Below are 13,369 nucleotides of genomic sequence, written 5' to 3'. Positions count from 1 at the left end.
GATGCAGTCCTTCAAGCTCATGATGGAGTCAGACACAATATTAACTCTTTTTCCACTGCAGCATGATGACTTTATATTCTATACTGGACTTTATTTCTGTTAAGTGACAAGACTTTTGTCTAGACAAAGTTTGACCTTAATGTCCTAATTAAATCATTAAAAATCAAGGCATGATATTTTATTTTGCTAAGAATTAGTTATCTAGAGGCCTTTGCCTTCCATATAAGCCACTTCTGATACCAAATGATCAACTAGAAGTCAAGTTATTATTTGCTGTAAATTGTAAAACTGTTGTAAAACTTGGATAGGTGACAAGACTTGTCAGGTAGGGTACACTATATATGTATAACAGCCTAGTGTTGCATAACATTTAATGAAACATAACAGTTTTAACTTAGTTTAATGAATAAATGATAAGGTTTAATGTTTTTAAAATGTGACCAATATTGAGTGTTTTAAATATTGGGTTTTGTAAAGGAAATAGACAAATAAAAAAATTGAATGAAAAAATCAAAACGGAAGGCAATATGTGTGAACGTGTCAACAAACTTAGTTTCAGCTAATAGTGTTCAACCTTCAAAAACATTTCTCCTTTTAATACTGTATTTACAAATCTCTCATTTTTTGGAAAAATGTTGGTTCCTCTACCCCAACAACCCTCACAGTATGTAAAAACAGTCATTATAGTTTTTTATTATTCATTTTATTTATTAAATTACGTATTGAATTGACCAAAACCTTAACCCTGAACGCAACCTCACAGTAATGTAAATATATTCATTATTGTTGTACAGTGGAACAAAAATGATGTAATATTGATGAGATCGTAACATTAACCAGTCTAGACTTTACCATAGCAGCGGAAGCAAGTGCGCACGAGAAGAACTTCCCCTAGCGTCATTTCCGGTGTACAGAATTACTACAAGACAACAAAAATGGAAGAGAAAAGCAATCTGGAGGATCTGGACGCTCGTCTTCAGCTTCTCGAAAAACGCGTTTATGGAGAAAGAGGAGGAAAAAACGGCAAACCAGTGAAGGTGAAGCTCAAACTCGCGCATTAAAGCCTGAGCTGCGGGCGGATCTGCAGCTCTGTGGTGTTTACTGTTGACAAATGAAGACTCATAACAATAGCATCCATTATTATCATCGACGATTATGACGTTTAATGTGCATTAAGTGTGCTAGAGGTCTCATGTTGGTCTTTTGTGGATGTTTAATTGCGGTTATTTAGATGTTGGGCGTGGCAGGAGGATCTAACACACATTACAGTAACGTTGGATGATTTATCTGTGATTTTATAAGTAGTTTTAAAGGGGTAGTTCACTCAAAAACCTAAATTACAACACTAGTTATCATGCTCAAGTGGTTATAACCTTTTAGGTTTGTTATTCTGTTGAAAACAAGATATTCTTAAAGTTAAAAAATGACCATTGACATCCATAGTAGGAACAAAAAGTCTTTAAAGTAAAGTTGTTTTTATATTTGATTTATAAACATTAAATTACAGTGAGAACTTGTGACACGCCATAGATATATACACGCTGACAAGGTGACACGCTCCCTATATTGTTTACCATAGAGGTAAAGTTGGTTTTATGTTGGCACATTTGTTCATTTAGCAGTCTCTATATTGTTTATCGTGTTACTTTGAATATTTGATCAGAAGTAGCATGCAAGTATGACTTCTAAACAATATTAACACTATCTTATTGACTGTAAACAATGCTGTACTTTGATAGTCATTTGCTGCTAATATGATTTCCCTATTTAGAGTGTGCAAAGAATACTGAAATTATATTATTAAGGAGTCTGAATGTCTGAATTTTTATTTGTTTACCACGCTACTTTGAATATTTGGTCAGAAGTATCATGCAAGCATGACTTCAAAACAACATTACCACTATTTAATGTTGGAAAAAGCAACCATTGACATCAATAGTAGGAACAAAAATTCATCAAGGTAAAGTTTTAAAGTTAAATTTGCACAGTGACAACTTGTGACACGCTCCCTACATTGTTTACCATGCTACTTTGAATATTTGGTCTGAAATCGTAAGACTTCAAAATTACATTAGCGCTATTTAATTTACTGTGGCTGTTGTACTTTGACACTCGTTGGTTGCTAATATGATTTCCCTAGAAACAGTAGGGAATAGAAAAGACAATTGCAAGCAAATCTAAACAATAATACTTGTGTGGAACCAGTTGATGTTTTTTGTGAATGCCTCAAAATAACCAAATCTAAAATAGAGCCCACATTGTGCGAGTTATGTTATAATTAGAGATTGGTGATGTTATAAAAATGTCATATCATGATTATAACATGTATCGCAAAACAATACTGCTTTATAATTATATATATATATATATATATATATATATATATATATATATATATATATATATATATATATATATATATATATATAAAGAGTTTACAAATAAATTTATATATAGCAGTGGTCTCAAACTATAGAGGTAAAGTTGGTTTTATATTTGCACATTCGTTCATTTAGCAGTCTCTCTATTGTTTACCATGTTACTTTGAATATTCGATTGGATTTAGCATGCAAGTATGACTTCAAAACAACATTAACACTAATTGACTGTGAACAATGTTGTACTTTGTCATTTGCTGCTAATATGATTTCCCCATTTAGAATTTACAAAGAATACTTTTCTCAAAAATTTATTATTAAGCCGAATGTCTGAATATCCCAATATAAAACCAACTTTGCCTCTATTCTCAAACTCAGATCCTGGAGGCGGCAGCTTTGTATAGTTTAGCTCTAACCTCCTCCAACTAACACCTGCTTAATGGTCTCTAGTAGTATTGAACACCTTGATTAATTGGATCAGTTGTGTTTTATTTGGGTTGGAGCAAAACTGTGGCCCTCCAAGTATCGAGTTTGAGACCTATAACATATAGTAAATAAATCACATAAACAAGTTCAAAAGTAAAAAATATTGTTCTTTCTGTTTGTGTATATATATATATATGTGTGCGTGTGTGTGCGTGTGTGTGTGTGCAGCTTTCTCTTAATGCTTTATTCAGTTTCAGTCTGTAGAAAAATGGTGGAAAAAAATATTATTGTAAAATATTTTTGTGACACCACAAAAAAAAAAAAACTATAGAGCATAATATCAAATGATAAGTTTATTTTGTCCATTCGATATGTATTGTTATGTTGCACAGCCCTAATTATAATTATTGTGAATTCAGTTTTCATACTAATTCATTACAATGAATATTTATAGTGAAACTAATTAATCATTTCAGATTGCATGGGATATTTGTAATTAAAAAGGGAAAGGGCACTCATTTCGAATAAAAAACTTTTACATTAACCTCTTAAGGCCCAAGGTGTTTTTTTACATGCATTTTTTATTTCTCTTTGCTATTTGGTCTTGTTGGAACCTAATCAGAATAAAATCTCACAAATTTCATTGTTTGAAATGATGTACTTTTAGAGAAAATTGATGTCCATATATGTGCATTTGTGGCCCGAATTTACATAAAACACTTTTTCCTGACTGTTTTTTAATGCAAATATAACATAGACTTTTTTTGAACATGTTTTGACTATTAGAGAGTCAAAATATATATTTTCTCTCATTTTGGACAGTTAAAAATAGTGTTTGGAACTTTTAATTTGCTGCAAAACAGTTGCAGGATGACACTGTATGTCTGTAACAAAATATTAAACATTCAAAGTATTTTAAATAGCCACTTAAGAGCTAAAATGTGCTGTCCACGACACGTATGTGGCCACTCAAGCCTTAGAAGGTTAAGAGAGTGCATTAACAGTTTTAACGTTTTTTTTTCTGTATTCGTAATCTGTTTTATTTCTTTCCTCCAGTGTGCAGAATCCCTCACCCGGATCAGTGCAGCTCTGGCAAACACTGCCAACAAGAGAGAGCGCGTCAAGATCCTGCACAAGAAGAGTGAGAGAATTAGAAATCATCCAGTATTATGCATATTCAAAATATGGCTTGTTGCGTCATAATTTTGTCATCATTTTTCAATTTGTGTTTCCACTCAGTCGAAGATTTGCTGAAGTATTTGGACCCCCAGTTCACAGACTTCATCGCTGTGCCCGATTCAGTCAAACTGGAGTTTATTCTAGCTGGTTAGTGCTCTGATTTCCACACATGCTGCTATCTTTGTACACTGAAGTCAGAAATTTCTGTATGCGTTTTTGTTTTGGATTCGAATTCGAACAATTCGTCACACACACAAATTTTGCACACAAAGTCCGATGCGTATTAAATAATCCATTGCAAAAAAAAATACAAAATGCTCTCAAAATGCCTTTTTCGGATGTGAAAAACTGAAAAAAATCTAACCCGATTCGAGTTTTTGAACTGATGGACGAAAGTTTCGAGTGCAGTGTGTCAATACAATGAGGTCAAATATATTTTTCAACGTACAAAAATTTTAGATTTCATATTTTGTGTGCAATAAGCCTGCATTATTTGATCCAAAAAAGTCCAACAAAAAGAGTCAAATTTGTAATTTTACTATTCAAAAAACCTGTTTTGTGTTTGAAAATGTATCGATTACTCCAGTCACATGATCCTTTTGCTGCTTTGTCACAATCTACATTGCCCATAACACTTTAGAAATAAAAATGATTTGAAAATCATTGTAATATTCACACATATGACATTATTCCAACTTTATTCTCCTATAACTCTGACCTTAAGTGGTACTAATACGCCATCATATATATTTTTATCGTGTATGTTATTAAGTGAAATATAAAGATTTTATTGCAGTACTTTTCATATTGCAATAATCTTAAACGGCTCTAACTTTTGTTTTTTACTGCAGATATCTGTGTATATTTTTGTTGTTACTGAAGTTAAGGTTTGTTACGCACACAAATCTTGCACACAAAGTCTGATGCGTATTAAATAATCCATTGCAAACTAAAAAGCAAAACATTAAAAAATGGAGTCTTTAAGTAGTGAAGATGACTTTGTTGCTTGTTTGTTGGTTTTGTAATCACATTGCACTATAGAAATAAAGATAAATTGATTTGGAAGTCATTGTAATATTTTCACATTTGACATATTTCAACGTTAATCTCATATAACTCTGACTTAATTCTCAAAATATATTGAAAATATTACATTTTTAATCTCGTAACTTTAGATTTCTTTTTGAAGTGGCGCTGAAATTACATCATATATATTTTTTAATTTATGTGTGCATTTAAATAAAATATAAAGATTTTATTGCATTACTTTTTATATTTCAATGATCTTAAAAAGCTCTAACTTTTGTTTTTTTACTGCAGATATCTGTGTAAGAAACCTGTTTTAAAGAAGACCAGAATGAAAATTATTTTAAAAAGTGCTCCAGAAATATGTTAATTTCAATTTTAATATGACCTTTGCAGGCCTACAATTAAAACGGATTCAACAGGCTAAACATGTTAGAATGATCTGCACTGTTGTAAACAGTCTGATGTGAATGTGTTCCAGAGGAAGAGTTTCTGCGTTCACAAGCCGCATTACTGGAGCAGGTGCAGAATATGCAGCCTCTTCTGGACAGTAACCACATTAAAGGTACACCGTTTCTGTGGTGATATTGCTTGCAACTCTGAAAACTGGACTGACTGTTTCAATCTACTAGAACTTCTATTTTAAGCTGCTTTGATACCATTTACATTGTCAAAGCTCTATAGAAGTAAAGATAAATTGAATTAAATTATAGCTGAATAAGTATTCTGGATGCTGTGCTTTTTCCATACTGTCCCAGCTTTTTCTGATTTGGGGTTGTCATATCTTGTAAAATATTTAGTACTGTCATCATGACAAAGTAAATGAGCTATTAAAGCTGTTATGTTTGGAAATGTATTAAAATATTCTACTCTAACCGTCACCTGGGAAATAATTGAAATAGGATTACAATTTCACGGGACACCTAATAATTTTGTCTTAAGTGTCTGTCAGTCCGTCTGTATGAATGTATTATTAACAGCTGTGTGTGTGTTGTTTCCTCCTTCATGATAACACAGCGGTTCCAGAGCTTACTACTAAAGTACAGCGGCTGTCACAAATACACATTCAACAGCAGGTAACGCAAAGAATTTTCAAATATATTTTTTATTTTTAAATAGTTACTAAGTAGGGCTACACGATATCGTCAAAAGTGATATGGTGAAATTTAGTAGTTGTTTTGTAATTATATATTGCGATATACAGAAGGGAAAATATGTATTAAACATGTCACCATTTTTCTCAGTAAGCATATTTCTAAAGGTGCCGTTGACTTAAATAATTCTTGTCCGGATGTTGGTAACAACGAAAGGAATCTATATATGCAAAGAAAAAAGACTAATTAGTTTGTGAATAAAGTTCTGTGTGATAAAATTAAATGACGCAGGGAAAAGGGATTGAACACATGAAGAAAGGAAGGTGTAGAAAGGCAGTGAAAGCCCAGACAGCAGCTGAAATCTCTCAGTAGTTCTTCAGCAACCCTCTGCCCTTCCTCATTGTTAATGAATATCAGCTGCTTCAGTCCAACATCTACATTAGCTGGAGGATGAAGATGAAACCAGGGTGGACATTTCAGCAAGATAATGATCCAAAACGCAGCCAAGGAAACTCTCAGATGCTTTCAGAGAAAGAAAATCAAGCTGTAGAATGGCCCAACCAATCACCTGACCCCACTCCAATTGAAAATACAAAATAAAGCTCAGATTTGATAGACGAGACAGACAGAAGATGTTTTCTGTTGAAGTCTGTGAGAAACTCACACCTGAGCAATGCATGCGACTTCATTCTCCATATGAGAGGCGTCTTTAACCCTTTGATGCACAAGCTATAAAATACATATAGAAAAAATAAACTTAGACGGGTCACTTTAGACCCATGTAGTGCATCAAAGGGTTAAGCTGCCATCACCAAAAAAAGCCTTTTATATAAAGTAATAAATACATTTCAGTAGTTCAGCACTTTCTCCTTGTGTCTTTTCATTGTTATTACACATGACTCATTTTATTTCAGAATTAAATTTTTTTATGTTTGTATTGTTTGGTTTTTTATCTAAATCTGGTTCAATTCCAGGTCAACAGCTCCTTTAGAAACATTATTCCCAGGAAAAAAACATGACCTGTTCAATACTTATTTTCTCTCTTTGTAAAAAATACACTGATTATAGGAATTATAACTTTTGAAATTTCAAAGTGAAATGTTTACTTATGACATGAACATACTCTTAAAGGGACAGTTCCCCCAAAAAAATAAAATGATCATCATTTTACTTTCGCTTTACTTGGGTTTCTTTCTTCTGTTCTGAACACAAAAGATATTGACGAATTACCGGTTTGTAAACATTCAGGAGGCCTGCGCGTCGCGGCTGCAGAAGAAAACCGGGAGTGCTAGCAATTACAGCGAGGGAATGACATCCGATGCAGTACAGAGTTTATTGTTCGATTAGAGAAAAGTTTTATTGATTACATATTATATATATTATTTACATAATGCTTTAAGCGTATTATAACAGTTTGTCACCCAGTGATAAGCACAGTTCTGTCATGATCACCAGCGATCTAACCACCAGAGGTCACTGTTTACCACTACCGTTCACATGAACTACAAATCCACCATGTTATGGACTACATATTCCGCCATGCAACACACACACACCTGCTCCAAGTCTCCTCTGATTACACTCTCGTAAAGTAATCAGGGATGTGACACTGACAACAGGGGTGAGGATCCAAATGCAGGGTTTTATTAGCGAGGTCAAAGCAAGGCAAGGCAAGTTTATTTATATAGCACATTTTATACACAGTGGCAATTCAGTGCAAGCAGTGGTCAATAAAGGGGCAAACACATGTATAAGGGCAATCCAGAGTTGTAACAGGCAGCTGGTCAAAAGGCAGGCAGCAATCAGGATTAAGCAAGGTGAGGAAAACAAGACAAAGGAAAATACGTTGTAGTGTCACCAAAACAGTAGACAAGACTCAGCCCTGAGTGTCTCGAAGTGAGCCGAATATATGTGTGTGGTCATTCATTGAGCAGCATCAGCTGTAAGAGTGTAATCAGAGGAGACTTGGAGCAGGTGTGTGTGTGTGCTGCATGACTGAATATGTAGTTCATAATATGGTGGATTTGTTGTTTATGTGAAAGGTAGTGTTTACCAGCGACCTCTGGTGGTTAGATCGCTGGTGATCATGACAAGTTATTCTGCAAAATTAAGAATAAAGTGAGCAGCGTTCATCTGACGGGTCCATTTGCGATAGCACCCTCCCAATGAATATTGGATAAATGAAATGGCCAAGCATCCAGCCCCAAATATACAACTATCTGATTAAAACTCTAAGTGATTTTACATAAGAGAAGTTAAAGATCTACAAGTCGAGCAATTTTAATTAGGTGCTTGCTCCATTCAGCTCATACGATGGCTGTTAGCCAAAGACGTCTGTGGTTGGCATTAAAAGCAGTGTGGTGTACGCTAAAATTAAAGTTTCTAGACTTTCAAATTTGGCATCCTACCGCACAAAACAACATGTTTACTATTGCAACTGGCCTCTTCTTGCAACTGGTATGCGCGATTGAACCAGTGTGACATAGGTTGGTAATTCCCCTATACTGAAGAAACCTGTAACCATTGACTTTCATAGTTTTTTTCCTACTATGGATGTCTGTGGTTACAGGTTTTCAGCTTTTTTCAAAATGTCTTCTATTGAGTTCAGCAGAAAAAAGAAAACACTTGAGGGAGAGAAAATAGTGAGTACATTTTCAGTATTGAGTGAACTATCCCTTTAAATGCTGTCTAATGATTATTAAATCAACTAAATGAAAACCCTGCTGGTACATCTTCCCATATAATCAAATGTTTTATCCCCAACTGACATCTACAGGACCAGAATGAAGACTTGTCTGCTGAAGTCAAAAGACTCTTTGAAGAGTACAATAAAATGGTATCCTTACTTGCCGTGAAACATAAGAGTGACTTTGTTATTACCACGTGTTGCCTGCAGCTAAAATCGCCAACACAATAAGCTCTTTTTGAGCATCTGAATACTTTTGACACGATTCTCCTTAACCCTTTCACAGATGTTTCTTCTGTCCAAACAGTTTTCACAGTGGGATGAAACTCTACGAACGCTGGAAGGACCCAAACAAGTCCAGCAGATTGATTAGGACCATAATGATTATGATGTCTTTCACTCTACTGACGCGTTTACTTATTACTGATGAATAAAACAGCACTGTCATTCCCAAACATGCATTGGTAATGTGTTTAAAGTCCGCATTAAATCAAAATTTGCATTGTTTATTTTGTTGCCACCACATTGTCAGTCTTAAGGTGAACAATGAATCCGTGCAAATTAATCCATTGAATTATTTTGTTTTGGTAATCTTTAATCAAAATCTGACCATCTGCTTCTGCTTTGGACCAGCCGCATTTGTATGACATCAGGCTGAATCTGATTGGGCAGATCCTACTCAATATACAGCTGCAGTTGGAAATGCTTCATAAAACTGAAATAAAACAAATGCAGATTTTAGATGTTTTGATGACGTCAGGTTGAATCTGACTCATTTTTGCTCTATTTATTTAGTCCAGCTATTATGATGTGTGTATGAAGATGGCTACACTGCAAAGTTTCTCCTAAAAATACCTTAAGCAATGAAATAAAAGTTCGACTGTACTATATAATTGGGTTGTATTTGTATTTATTTATTTTTACAGAACTATGTGACATTTTATTTACATGACAGGTTTTTACATATTTAAATAACATGCAGTCATGTGTAAATAAATCTTTATTTTACTAATATATATATATTATATATATATATTTTTTTTTAAATTAATATTTTTTACCAGATGCATATGGTTTCTGTTTTGTCAATAATATTTTAAGATTTTATTTAAAACACTAAATAAATACATAAAAAAATCGACGATCACTGCCTTTTAAGATTTGAAGAATGTTTGCATCGACTTAAATAACATGCAATCCTGTGCAAAATAAATTAAATTTTTATTCATATACATAAGATATTTTTTTATTAATTGTTAATGAATATTTTTCACCAAATGTATACGGTATCTGCTTTGTATAATAATATAAGATTTAATTTTAAAACACAAAATAAATACATAAGTAAATGGACGATGATGTAATGCACTGAACATTAAATATTAGCGTTGCATTAAATATGTCATTAAAATTAATTTTTCTACCTATCTCAAACCACTTAATCAAGATTTGAGTAATGTTTGCAACGGTTAAACTAACATGCAGTCATGTGTAAAATAAATCCTAATTTTACTAATATAAACAATATTTTTAATGAGTTTTTTTTATGATTTGTTTTACCAAATGGATACAGTTTTCACTTTGTAAATAATATTATAAGATGTTATTAAAAAATAAATAGTTAATAGATACACAAAGTTGAAGTCAGAGTTATTAGCCCTCCTTGGATTTTTTTTTTCTTTTTAAATATTTCCCAAATGATGTTTAACAGATCAAGGAATTTTTTTACAGTTTGTCTGATAATATTTTTCTTCTGGAGAAATTCTTATTTGTTTTATTTTGGCTACAACAAAAAAACTTTTTATTTTTTTTATGAACCATTTCAAAGTCAATATTATTAGCCCCTTTAAGCTAAATTTTTTTTCGATAGTCTACAGAACAAACCATCATTATACAAAAACTTGCCTAATTACCCTAACCTGCCTAGTTAAGCCTTTAAATGTCACTTGAAAAATATCTAGTCAAATATTATTTACTGTCATCATGACAAAGATAAAATAAATCAGTTATTATATATATATATATATTTATCTTTATTATTGTTTATTTACATAATTTTTATCACTCATAGTACTGTTAAATCCACTTTATATATATATAAAATTAATATGGTTAGTTTTCTGGTCTATTATAGTCAAGTTTGAAAACCCTCTGGTATAAAACATGTTTTTCCACATATTATTGACCTTCAAATATAACCTTTCATAAAATAAATTCCACATATCTGTAAATATATTTATTATTTAGTAATATTTTCATATTTATAAAGTATCTCTTTAGCACATCTCTACAAAAATCCAAAATGAAAAACGTACATAAAAGCACTATCTAACTAGTCTAAAATATTGTATTCTTACATGATAACATTCATTTATTCATTTTCCTTTGGCTTAGTCCCTTTAATCATCATGGGTCGCCACAGCGGAATGAACCGTCAACTTATCCAGCATATGTTTTACACAGCGGATGCCCTTCCAGCTGCAACATAATTTTGGGAAACACCCGTACACTCTTACACACACACACACTAATCATGCACTTCAGTCAATCGAGCTTAACGTTACCCAATTCAACTATCGCACATGTGTTTGGCCTGAGGGGGAAACCGAAGCACCCGGAGGAAACCCACGCCAACAAGCTGAGAACATGCAAACCCCGCACAAAACGCCTGCTGACCCAGCCGGGCCTCGAACCAGTGACCTTCTGTTCTGTCGACTGTGCTGACCACTAAAACATCTCGTCATAGACCTCATATAAACAGCTCTCCAAACCAATCACTAGATCGAAGGAAGATCATCCCGCCAAGCCCCGCCCTCCCTGAAAGCGAAGTGGTCACGTGTAATACAAACTGACCAGTAGGAGCACGCGCTTTTGGGAAGTGGCGAATTTTGAAAAGGACTGTTGAAACAAAACATTTAAGCAGTCAATTCGCATCATTTCTCCGTCTCAATGTAAGTAAAACTGATTTTACACTCTGTATAATGTTGCTTGGAATGTTAAAGGTGCAGTGCAGCGCATAGTAGACACTCGCAAGATTGTCAACGGGAAATAGCCTGCTGTAAAGCGAGTTAACGTTAGCTAGTCGGATAGCTAACGTTTGTAAACACCAAAGCGGGGTGTTTTGTGCTGTTCATAATGACTGCAAGTGGAATAAAGTTATGCTGAATAAGAGATTTGATATGTGTCAGGCTTTAGTAAGGCGAATGATCTGTTTAGAACCCGAAAGGGCCCCAGATAGGATGATGGACTTTTTTTTCTAGTCTTGCTGTGTGATGTCATCAAAAAGCTTTGCCTTGAAAGAGACATGTGTTTTGGTTTTGTGTGCTTAAAGGTAATGTAAATACATAAAGATTGTGTGCGTGTATATATGTTTTTACTGACAGACATTTTGAGAGATATTCGTGGGTGAAAGAGAGCTTGCAACGTCAGATTGAGACCGAAAAAGTCCCCCCTCATTGTAATGTGTCCTCATATTTATCATAATTAATAACTCGTAATTAAACACATCCTTCAGATCACTGGAGCTTACCAATTTGACAACAGTTTTGTAAGACTGATAGTAAAACCTGCTCTGATATTTAAGTAAATGCATCTATTATGCATGTAGATGAAGATTTTTCTTCACACATATTTTGACATTTTATATTCGCAAAAGTCATTGAAAATCTAAAAAGCAGAATGTTTAGTTGCATGTAAAATAGGGCTGTACGATTTTGGAAAAAAACGTTGCAATATATATTTTTTCTGACATGAAAAATCTGACGTTGCTATATATATATATATACACACACACACACACACACACACACACACACACACATATGTATATATATATATATATATATATATATATATATATATATATATATATATATATATATATATATATGCACACACACACACACACACACACACACTTTGGGCCCATTAGAACCAATTGATGATAGTGTCAATGCCACAGCCTCCTGCAGTATTGTTGCTGACCTATATATATATATATATATATATATATATATATATATATATATATATATATATATATATATATTGTAACTGAGGAAAAAGATAGAAACAGATAAACTAAACACCACCATGGGGATTACCGTAAACAATGTATTTTACGACACCATAAAGTACACGAAAGTGAATAATTTAAAACAACATACCTTTTTAAAATACATTTTAAATATATGCAATGTTGAATATATTTTTAACGTTTTCTTCATACAATATTTAAAAAAAATGCTCAGCTTTAGTGTCTGGCGTCTTCTTTCTGAACTCCGGATGTGTGTTTTCTGTTACAGTTTGTAGAGATGGATGAAGAAGAGAGCACAGAGCGACAGATGCAGATTGCCATGCTGTGTCAAAAGCTGGCCATGATGAAGCAATTGTTCAATGAAGGTAATCGATTTATTAATTAGTGTATTTTTAGAATTCCTAATTCAGGATGTATCAAGACACGAAATGTCTGATTGTAAAGTATTGACATGAAATAACCATAAATTGCTGATGTGGCAATAAATAATCAATCAAGCAATCCCTAGCAAGTAGAAAAATCAAGCAAGTTTCTCTTCCATACA

General features: G+C 33.2%; 2 protein-coding genes across 7 annotated transcripts in view; both read left to right on the top strand.

Moving 5' to 3' along the window:
• Nucleotides 1-911: 911 nt before the first annotated feature.
• Nucleotides 912-9,682, top strand: dctn3 (dynactin 3 (p22)). The gene is given in 7 exon segments (NM_001002220.1): nucleotides 912-1,037; nucleotides 3,861-3,945; nucleotides 4,044-4,130; nucleotides 5,491-5,574; nucleotides 6,027-6,085; nucleotides 8,880-8,939; nucleotides 9,076-9,682. Coding segments are annotated over 7 exon segments (564 nt in total). The 5' UTR covers nucleotides 912-935; the 3' UTR covers nucleotides 9,163-9,682.
• Nucleotides 9,683-11,639: 1,957 nt separating this feature from the next.
• Nucleotides 11,640-13,369, top strand: part of ttk (ttk protein kinase) — a 35,090-nt gene continuing 33,360 nt past the window's right edge. For 5 of the 6 annotated variants that reach the window (XR_015510254.1, XM_087285178.1, XM_087285176.1 and 2 more), the window contains exons 1-2: nucleotides 11,644-11,740; nucleotides 13,094-13,190. Coding sequence is in view for 4 of the 6 variants with exons in the window: in XM_087285178.1 (XP_087141304.1) it covers nucleotides 13,103-13,190 (88 nt within the window). In the remaining 2 variants the exon portion in view is untranslated. 6 annotated transcript variants of the gene reach the window in all.

This window comes from Danio rerio, chromosome 16 (assembly GCF_052040795.2).
Source record: "Danio rerio strain M-AB ecotype USA chromosome 16, GRCz13ab, whole genome shotgun sequence".
Lineage (NCBI taxonomy): Eukaryota > Metazoa > Chordata > Actinopteri > Cypriniformes > Danionidae > Danio > Danio rerio.
Note: the sequence above shows the minus strand (reverse complement) of the source record. Positions and strands in the feature narration are given on the sequence as shown.